This window comes from Nannobrachium achirus, assembly GCF_963921795.1.
Source record: "Nannobrachium achirus genome assembly, chromosome: 24".
Lineage (NCBI taxonomy): Eukaryota > Metazoa > Chordata > Actinopteri > Myctophiformes > Myctophidae > Nannobrachium > Nannobrachium achirus.
This window is the reverse complement of record NC_137831.1, coordinates 11,495,472-11,506,574: the sequence shown is the minus strand read 5'-3', so window position 1 is coordinate 11,506,574 and position 11,103 is coordinate 11,495,472. Positions and strand designations below refer to the sequence as shown.

The 11,103-nt window shown below is 41.3% G+C and overlaps 1 protein-coding gene across 1 annotated transcript in view; it reads right to left on the bottom strand.

The window, feature by feature from the left end:
• The window catches only part of LOC308280591 (gamma-aminobutyric acid receptor subunit gamma-3-like), a gene marked incomplete at its 3' end in the record, with an annotated part of 227,853 nt that overhangs the window by 162,844 nt on the left and 53,906 nt on the right, over window positions 1-11,103 (bottom strand). The window contains exon 2 of the mRNA XM_080720921.1: window positions 3,033-3,100. Coding sequence (XP_080577047.1) covers window positions 3,033-3,100 — 68 coding nt within the window. The remainder of the gene's footprint in view (window positions 1-3,032; window positions 3,101-11,103) is intronic.

Genomic DNA, 11,103 nt, shown 5'->3' with positions numbered 1-11,103 from the left:
CAGGAAACAAATGGAGATCCGTTTCCACAAAGGTTTTGTAAAGGTGTGGCAACCACGCTTCCAGGCTGGGTAGAAATAGCGAGATTTCCCCAGTGGTTAATAGGTTTCTATCACTCAAAGTACTCTGAGGACCCCCTAGGGGTCCCGGACCCCCTGTTGAAGAACCCTGTTCTAAAGGTACAGTAATGCGACCACCTCATCCTCCTATGAAGTGGCTGTCACATTATCGCAAGAAAACATTTCCCCCGAATGGCGACACTCTATCATATTAACGGCTGGGTTGAATGCTTGATTCTGATTGGTCGATCGCTGAATTCTGCGGTGTGTTATTTCTGAATAATGACCTGATTGGGCTATAACAGGCCGCTGTCTAATCAAAGGCCCAGGCCACCTGCTGCGCGGTGCTTGAGTCTGTGCCGTATCCAATATGACAGCCATGGAAACAAATACACAGTGTAATTTACCACTAAACGTTGTGTGTGGAATGGAGAATACAATACTTTGGCTTGAGTCAAAACATTGAAATAGAGTAGCCTAAGTACAAATACAGTTTACAGTGTAGGCATTTAGCAGACGCTTTTAATCCAAAGCGACTTACAATAAGCAAGGTAACACATCACTATAATAAGCACGATAATATGTCAGTACATCAACAACAATATAACAAATGCATAGGAATATCAATCTAGAAAAAAACAATAACATAGACTTGCACCTAATCAGTAAAAAAAAAGGTTTCTAAGCCCTAAAATGCTAACTAGCTTCATGTATGGCACAATACAATCAATATTAGAAGCATGAACAGGTTTTTTCAAGATGTGAGTACAAGGAAGTCCTGAAGCGGCCAAAAGATGTAACAGATCTGAGTGAAAGAGGGAGATTGTTCCAGTCAGATGGAGCTTTGTGGTGGAATGCTCTGTGTCCACATTCAGTAGTTATTTTTGGGGGAGACAGTGAAATAGGGATGGTGCGAGTGCCTAAGTGGATATGGTGATGTGTATGGTTCCAGGGATTGTTTCACTACTAGTGAAGTTGCCTTCTTGCGTGCGTGCGTGTGTGTGTGCGTGTGTGTATATGAGAGAGAGAGAGAGAGAGAGAGAGAGAGAGAGAGAGAGAGAGAGAGAGAGAGAGAGAATACAGTGTTATATTTGTGCAGGGACCAATATGAAAAATTTAGACCAAAAAATACATTTTTCACTCCTGAGACACAAAAAAAAGAGCCAAATCCAAGAAAGAAGCACCACTGATTGCAAATAGGGGATCAAAGCGTGAGTGCTTTAGATGTGTTGCATTTATCCTTGGTCAAACAGCACTTTTCATAATTTCGAGTAATCAAAGAGCAGCTATTTTCTCCCATTAAAATGACACAATTTCATCTTTCATGTGTGGTCTTTGTATTTTGTTCAAGCCTTTCCTAATGGAATCTGCCTTGATCTATCAGTCTTTATTCTTTTTGATGTTTTGTTTTTAAACCTCTCGCACTTAACCATGACAAAGCAAAAAAGAAAAAGAAAAAAGAAAATGAAGCTGAAGATGAAAAGAAAAAACAAAAAGAAAAGTTCACTCCCAGGAGTGCAGATCTCTGCCAGGCCGGGTTGCCTACCCAGGCCTGCTGTGTCAGTTGTCGGGTGCAGCCGCCAGGACACAAGGAAGCTGCAGTTTTCTATGACAGATGACTGTGCACGTTTGTGACGGTCACAGTGGACATGAGTGGAAGCGGTTTTAGAGGTGTGCTTCGAAAAATAACTGGAAGTTACGTACGTACATAATATATGGTGTACGATTATACGATCTACAGCCCAGGAGTTATATAGGCCAAAACGTGAAGCAGCCAGTTATAGCTCTGCCATGAGTTCGATTTGGAAAACTTGGGGGTGGAGATTCTTACTACAGAAGCGTGCATGAAAAGTGTCATGCCAACCGTTAAAAAAGGTCCAACCGTGCCTGAGATTAGCTATTCACTGACTCACAGACACACACACAGATGGACAGGGACAAAAATGTCTCCCGGCCGTTCTGGCCTGGCGGAGATAATAATAATACACATTGCACATGCACATTTGTCTTTTGTATATACGTACATTATATATATATTTAACAGTAGAGGTGATTGTCTTACGAAGACTTGAAGGCAACTCATTCCACATAAAAGCTTCAAGGTCCTTTACCACACAGCTCCTGACTCTGCATTGTACAGTACTAGAAGGTCGGCCGGCTACGCCGGCCTCCCCTCTAGGTTGTCGCGTTGCGTCTATAGGAGTAGATATTCGTCGAAAACAAACCCCTGAGGTACAGGGTGGCCACGATCTGATGTATTGTTTTATACTATTTTTGCGGCAGTGTGTTGGGAAAAAAAAAGTTTTGAAAAAAATAAAAAATAAAACGTATTGGTGATGCGATGACATGGTGTATACGGATGTTACTGCGATTGAGGTGAAAGAGAAAAGTGGAAAGTTGTGAGCTAACTATTAGCTATTTTTGTGTGTGTGTGTGTGTGTGTGTGTGTGTGTGTGTGTGTGTGTGTGTGTGTGTGTGTGTGTGTGTGTGTGACACAGCCCTCCCCCTCTCTGTTGTAAATGTAATTCGATACACTGCCCCGCTCCTCTCCCCTTCCCTCGCTCTCTCTCTCTCTCTCTCTCTGTCTCTCTCTCTCTCTCTCTCTCTCTCAGTGCCTGTGAGAGTATAGGCTTCAAACATGTCCGTTTTGTGGAGGCTTCATGTCCGTTGCTTGGAGGCTTCATGTCCGTTGCTTGAAGTGGGCTGCGGCTTTAAGCCAATTGTAAATATAAGATGTGCATAGTATGTGGAACTCCCTCTGATGGAATAACGGTGTACCGTACAATACAGGTACGTTAAGTCATTTACCTTAGGAAAGTAATGGACTATAGCTATATTGTGTTCACAATCCGATGAATGGCATCATGAACGCTATTGTCTCTGCGTGAGTGTACGTGTGTGTGTACAGAGGGAAAGATAAGAGAAGAAAGAACATATACCGTACTGTACATAAAAAAAAAGGTTTACAAACTCACCATGTCGATTGAAGACACAGGGCCGATGCTGTTGACATAAATGCCCACATCGATTACGGTCGGTTTCACTGCAAACAGAAGAGAGAACAGGGAAGCTTGTTGATTTTTAAATGTTGCTGATGTTACACGTGGTTGCTTGCTGAAAACACACTGCGAATCGTTGTGGGCTTGCAGATCAGCTATTTTCAGAGTGCAACACCCAAGTGCAACCAAACATAAACTGACTTGTTGTGATTGTGACTATAGTACTTGTCTGACTTTATTCCTTCCATCCATCTTTCTTTCCCCTCCTTGATAAACTTTCTTTTTTTTTGCCGCGCTACTCCTCCCACAGTTTTGGTGGCATGCACTTGGGCCATATATCAAATGACCGGCTTCATCTGGAAACGATTACTTGCATTTTGCTTAGAGATACGTTATATACAGTAGTTTATACAGTAGTTTATACCAGTAAGACGCCAACAACAGAGACTGACACAATATGTTCATATGGGCATTTCCAGATATGGGCATTCCCAGATATGGGCTTAATATTGATGACATCCGGGATCTCGGTCATATATGGAGCGTGACATGAGGTGTGACGCATGGACGGCCAGACGGACTGACATGATCTGCAGGTTTTCATACAAAATGCAACCTACAGTTGTCACAATACATTTATTCATGAATTAATTTTCTCCATTGATTTTAATCAAAAATGTAACTTTTCACAAATATGGAGATGACTGACGTCTCAACATATAGGGTTATATAGTAGTTAATATATGTTTTGTAACAATATTCAAAATCTTAAAGTAATTCAAATAATTGTAGCGGAGTAAGTGCAATATTTGTCCATGAGATGTGATAGAGTGGAAGTAAAATTAGTGAACATTGGAACGCTGCGAGGCGAGCTTGTAGATCTGCTATTTTTGGCCAAAGTTCTCGGAATGTATTATGGCCGCTAGGGTTCAAGTGGTTGATATAAAAAGAGAAAAGAAGTTTCTATGACACAAAGATTTGGAGGACCCCTTAGGGGTCCTGGACCCCCTGTTGAAGACCCCTGCTCTAACGTTTCATTTGCAAGGACCCCATAACTCTGAGCGTGTGCAAATGGAACCAAATGGACCCTATTTGTACACTCTCAGAGTTACAGACCTGTAATGGTCATTCAGGGCTAGCTCTATGTGTTTCTGGTAATATTATTGTCTGCTCATTGTGTAACTATGTCTGTGGCAACAATGGAATTTTGACAAAAATGTCCACCATGTACAAGCCAGCATGGCGATGATGACCCCTGCACTAGAAAACCAGCTGAAATGTTCCACTGCAGTTCCTGATACTGTGTACGTAGACGCAGTGTACGTTGCCGTAGCAACAGATCTAATTGTGGCCAGTGACAGGATGTCTTAGGCAAATTTCGCTTAGCAACAAGATTTGGTTTCAGGGAGCAAAGATTTGATTATTGCAGACATGGGAAAAGAACCAGGCTTCTCTGGTCTGGTTTAAACTTCTCTCTCTTTCTAGTGTCTTTCTTTTTGACTGAATTAACCTTATGGGAAGCATTTCACAGGGTTATGGCAGTGGTGGGAAAAGTACACACATGTTCACGTAACATAATTTGTGTGGTACTAACCCCGAGATATGGAGAACCCAGAACTCATATCTTCAAAACTTTCTCTAAAAACAATTGCAAAAAAATGCAGATCTCCCAAGCTCACAATACGTCGATACAGCGGCGCTTTGCGAGCTTGTAGATCTGCTATATTAGTTTATTTTTTATGAGTTTTCATTTTTTACAAGCTCTTACAGCTTTTACAAGCTTTTTTACAAGCTCATCGCAACGCATTGTGAAGTTGTAGATGGGCTATTTTAATTGGCTGTTTGCTGCTGCCAAGATTTTGTGACTTCTCGAACCGAACCTAAATAAATTCGGCTCTAAAAGTGGAGTATGCATCGGCCCTTAGTCTTCATTGGTCCAAAAGAGCCATATAAGATTCATCACTGCATCAGGAATAATACCATTGCAGCTACTGTACATGCAAGAGAGTGCAAGACGACATCTGTTCAGTATTTGGAGGTGACCCCGACATTGTGCTATTGTCTTTGAAATGTATTTCATACTGAAATGTCGACAGCTAAATTGAAGAAGGATGAGTGATTCGAATGTGTGTGGAAGTTTCAAATGTTTCTTTCCCACCACCTTTATTATGCAACAGGTGTGTACGTCAATTAGGCAATATTTTTACCTGGTTTTAGGGACTAAAAAAAATCACGGCACTCAGTCTTTAAAGAAAGAAAAAAAAAATATATATATATATATATATATATAAATATATATATATATATATATATATATATATATATATATATATATATATATATATATATATATATATCGTCACTGTCGGGCAGAAACCTCGTATCTCCAAGTTACAAATTTGTAATTTTTTTAAAGTAAAGCCCTGCTTCATCATACAAGGCCATCGCACAAAAGTAGTGAAAACAGCAGATCTAGAAGCACGTCTGTTGTAGATCCGCTGTTTTCACTAGTTTAAATCATTTTTTTAATGACCTACACCTCAAAATACAAAACGAACGGTTTTGGACATACAAGGTTTCCACCCGACAACGACGATATACATATTGGATGTGTCACTGAATAAATAAGACATCATGAGGCGACGCGTCAAGTTTGATGACACCCACTTCGAGTTTCATGCTTCATCCTGGCGTTAATTTAAACTGTGTTGTGTTTGCTGTTACATCTTTCTGTCACCGACAGCGCATGCTTGAACAGCTTTCTTCAGCTTTCTTTTGTCAAGCTCTCAGTCTCTTTCAAACACACACACACACACACACACACACACACACACACACACACACACACACACACACACACACACACACACACACACACACACACACACACACACACACACACACACACACACACACACACACACACACACACACACACACACACACACACACACACACCCTTTGACTGCTATTCGACTTTTATTCAAATGTATCGTGTACAAGTTAAATTGAGTTGTTTTGCTTGCACACGTGATGGAAGGCATAATCTACCTGTGTGCGTGCGTGCATGCGTAGGCTTTTCTTCACACCAGCACTCATTTGCATCCCTGGGCATAAGTAAGTCATGCCATCCTCTCCCTCAGCTTATGCCAAGGTGCCAGTGAGCAAAGCACTACAACAACAAAACAAAAATCTTCTCAAGGTCTAACAATAGAGGGTATGCGCATGCATAAAGTGAATGGCAAATCGAGTGGCAAATCGAGTGGCAAAGTGAGTTGCAAAGTCAGTATAACGAAGTTTAATGTCATTTAATGCAATCAGATAGGACTTTTCTGTTTGGATGTATGGGCTGTCAAGGCCAGAAAGTAGTTTTTTGCCACTCAGTTGGCGTTCCCGCATAACTTCCGGGTATGATGATGATGTCACGCGCATACCCTCTATAGACAGAATGTGGCTGCATGTGGGGTCCTCCCTATGTTCCCAAGGTTCTATGTTCCCATTCACCAGGTTAACACTTATGTTGCAATGATTTTTTCTCTTCAATGTCTCGCGTTGCCATGGTTACCATAGACTTCCATGTAATTGTGCAATTGTGTAAAAAGTGCACGCCCATGCCTAGATGATGCACCACGTGTGTAGATGCTGTTCACAGCTTTCAAACAAAAAAATCCGCTTGGAAATCCGTTCAGGCATTCATGATTTATGGGCCATTATGTTTTCTTCAGATGTAAACAAACATGGCTGCCATGTTTGAAAGAATGGGTTGGTATGGGGGTTAAACATGCAATTTCGCGATCGCGATCATGCCTAATACATTTCTGGAGGTCCAAAAAATGTTTTTGGAAAAAAAAAATATATATATATATATATTTTTTTTTTTTCAAAAACGGCCCAAACTCGGGAAACTCGGGGTTGGCACAGCGTTGGTATCAATACAAACTCGGGAAACTCGGGGTTGGCACCAGATGTGTTAACATTCACCAGCATCGGCAGGTTAGCATTTCACCAGGTTAGCATTCACCAGTGTCGGCAGGTTAACATTTCACCAGGTAAGCGTTCACCAGCGTTTTACTGAGGTTAGTGTTACGGTTAAGGTTAGGTTTAGGTGATAAGTGGGGAACATAGAACCCTGGGAACATAGAACCTGGGGAACATGGGTACGGTTCCCAGGCCAGCAGGTGTTGATGATATGGGTAGAGCACATGGGTGATTTTATTAACCGCATTGATGATGTTGACCCGAAAGAAGACGGATGTTCGTGTTAGTACTTTGTTTTTACCCTAACCGGCAGAAACCATGGATAAATGCGCTGTGCGGTCCATGCAGTCCTCCCGGGCACCATCAGAGGGACTACAGCAGGGTTCCCCAATAGGTGCCCCGCGGGCCATTTGCGGGCCGTGGGGGGCTACTGTCTGGCCCACACCAACCCCAGTAATAATGGTGGTATAAGAGCAGCAACAACACTAGTATATCGCCATTGGCGGGTGGAAATCTCGTATCTCCAAATGTGTATGTTCTTTCGCAAATCATACAAGGCCATCGCACAAAAGTAGTGAAAACAGCAGATCTACAAGCACACAATGCCTCGCGGTGCGAGGCGTTGTGTGCTTGTAGATAGGCTGTTTTCACTACTTAAAATATTTTTTTAAATGCTAAATGTAAAACAAACGGTTTTGGACATACAAGATTTTCACCCGACAACGACGATATCTGAACTGTCGCCGGAGTATCGGGAACGCCACCGTCGCCCCCTGCAATGTTGTGGCCCTCGGCTTGGTGCCCTAGACATAATTCGGCCCTTGGGGAAAACTAATTGGGGAACCCTGGACTACAGGGTTAAAATGGTGGATCAGTTCAACAGAGGTAACGTGGCAGGCACTGCAGACAATAACTGACTGCAAGACAAAAAACTAAAAACAAGCTGCATACAGAACCCGCCTGCAACCCTCCCAAACACCCACTCTGTGTGAGACAGTGTAGAAGATGTACTCACATTTCTTCTTTTCTTTTTTACAAGTAAGTAGAAGTATCAATACTACAATGCAGAAATACTATGTTCAAGTTCAAGTCAGGTATTCAGAATTGACTTCAGTAAAAGTACAAAGTATTGGCATTAAAACGTAGTTCAACTTCAAGTGCCAAAAGTAAAATTATTCATTATGCAGATATCTTCCATTTCATGTTTTCAAAATGTATGAAATCATTTGAAAGTTGCCGTTCTAGCGGTTCTACAAACTCACAACACGTCGCATTGCGCCGCTGTGGCACCCACACCAACTACTGTATAGGGGCTGTGAAGGTGAACACTTGCATCGCACATCCCTCGTTGTCTGAAGAGGTTTGTTGCAGACCCCAGGCTTTTCTACAACATGCTCCTTCAAAAGTGTCCTGTGTCACAGCCTATGGGAACTGCAAAGTCCTGCCAACTGAGAAACAACATACGGCCGGTGTGCTGGGTAGGGATGGGACCATATGAAAATGTCATGTCACGGCTATTGTGACCAAAGAAATAGTGATTTATTAATATTAGAATAATATTATCGCAATAACAAAAACAGCAGATCTACAAGCAGCTATTTCTTGGCAAAGAGATTTGGTAGAGAGTGAAAAAAAGACTGTATCAAGTACGTTATTTCCAGGTCCGTTTTACCAATCATAGAGGGTTTAAGTGCTAACGGCGGATATGCAGCTCGGCAATAAAAGGTGAATCGATCCCATTGCATGACGGAGGATAATTTCTGGATAAAACTAAATCTCCATGATACGATTACTGTAATGTTTTGTATCAGGATAAACGATAGGACAAACAATAGTCACACTTCTTTCTTTTTATGCCAGCCTTATATGGCATTACGCTACGCTCACACACCTGCTCCTGCATAAAGCTAATGTTTCTAAATAGCATCAACACACGTGCCTAATGATGATGCTAATGTGTCTAAATGGAATGCACACACACGCATATGAAACTAATGTTTCAAAAGAACATGTGCACACCTGCATATCGTTATTGTCGGGTGGAAATCTCGTATCTCCAAGTTTCAAATGTGTATGTTCTTTCGCAAAGTAAAGCCATGCTTCATCTTTCAAGGCCGTCGCACAAAAGTAGTGAAAACAGCCGATCTACAAGCACACAACGCCTCGCACCGCGAGGCGTTGTGTGCTTGTAGTTCGGCTGTTTTCACTAGTTTAAATCATTTTTAAAATGATAAATGCAAAAAGAACGGTTTTGGACATACAAGATTTTCACCCGGCAATGAAGATATGCTACTGTTCTAAATATAATGTAAAATGCTGCTTTCACATACAGTGTATGTGCAAGCATCTAAGGTAGTGGTTTTCAACCAGTGGTCCCCAGCTAAATGATGGAGAGTTGGTAAGCAAATGAACCCTTATTATAGATTTTTAACTCTCAAGAGTGTAAAATGAGACCAGGGTCCATTTGGTTTACGCTTTCATTTTACACTCTCAAGAGTTAAATTATTGTTAAACATCTGCAGTCCTTAATTTACAAGAACTCTGTACACAATTAGAGAAAGTCGATTTTTGTTTTTTATCAACGTTTGTCTTCAGATTTTGCCCTAAAATCACGCAAAACAGTACACAGTATCTCTACAGTCATGTCATCAACATGGAAATGTCCCATTTCCCATATTCCTTCCTGATTGGCTACCATTGCCTTCCAAAGTTTGTGTATGCGACCTGACGGTCGCTTCCCGATTTAGGGAGTCTTACTGGTTGATCGAGCTGTCTGAATTGAATTGTATCCGGCTGTCTGTATCCAGCCGACAAAGGCAGGGCCTTTAGCCAACGAAGGAGCAGTGTTTTCTGTGACGTCGCTACCAACAAGTGCGACCTGATATGCCAACTTGCCCACCCACATACACAGAAAGCACTTATCATCTTACGAGCTCTGCTGGTCGTTTTCTTCGGAAAGTGACTATGAGTGCACAAGATGCAAGTTGGCACCAGAGCGCAGTCTATTTAAAGGAGTAGTTCACCCCCAACATTTTTTCCATTGATTAGTCACGCCATGGAGACTAGAGTTCAATAATATTTTTAGTTTTTTGTCGCATTCCTAAGACAAAAATGTGATAACAATAAATTTACCCCCATTCGTTCCAGATGGGGACCCGTTTTGAAACGGGTCCCCATCTGGAATCAATGGGGATAAATTTACTTGAATCAAATTTTTGTCTTAGGAATGTGACAAAAAATATATATATATTATAGAACTCTAGTCTCCATGGCATGAGTAATCAATAGAAAAAAAGTCATTTTGGGGGTGAACTACTCCTTTAAGTGCATTGATGATATTATGTGTGTGTGCATGCGTGCGTGCGTGTGTGCGTCTATACACAAGACATAGACATCTCAGTTGATATACTTTTCAAGGCAAGATATTAATGAAATAATTCAAGTGTGTGAGTTATGTGTCAGTGTGACGTCTCCCGAGGGTTTTAAAATGCAGTGCCAATTGAAACATTTGGTCAGTGTGGGTCCGCTGGGATCTGAATGTGTTCCGGTCCGGCTCATATTCATAAGTCATGCTCCACCAACTGGACAATTTGGTAGAAAAAGGCACATTTTCTAACTCAAGGCTTCCTTGTGGGGGTGCCAAATGGACCCTGATACATATGTCTGTAACTCACAAATGGAACCCAGTTATGGGTTTCCTAGAAATTAGAAAGGCATAGTGTTACACATTTAAACGTAGGCTACGTATTTACAATATCTTACAGTAATAATGTGAACAATGTTATTTTGAACAACTGTTATTGTTAACAAATACAAAGAAGGCCTATGCACATTCCCTAGGCAAAACCTTTAACCCATTTAGAACGGGTACACTATTGTGTATCATTTTTTTATGCCTTAACTATTGAAAAATAGCAGATATACAAGCTCACAGCGCGGTGCAAGCTTGTAGATCTGCTATTTTTGGAAAAATCGTGAAAATTAGAATGTTGACCCGATTCTATAAGTGTCTTTTGAATCCTTCTAAGGTTTTTTGGAAAAACCTATGTTTCTATGTTTGTCAGCAATA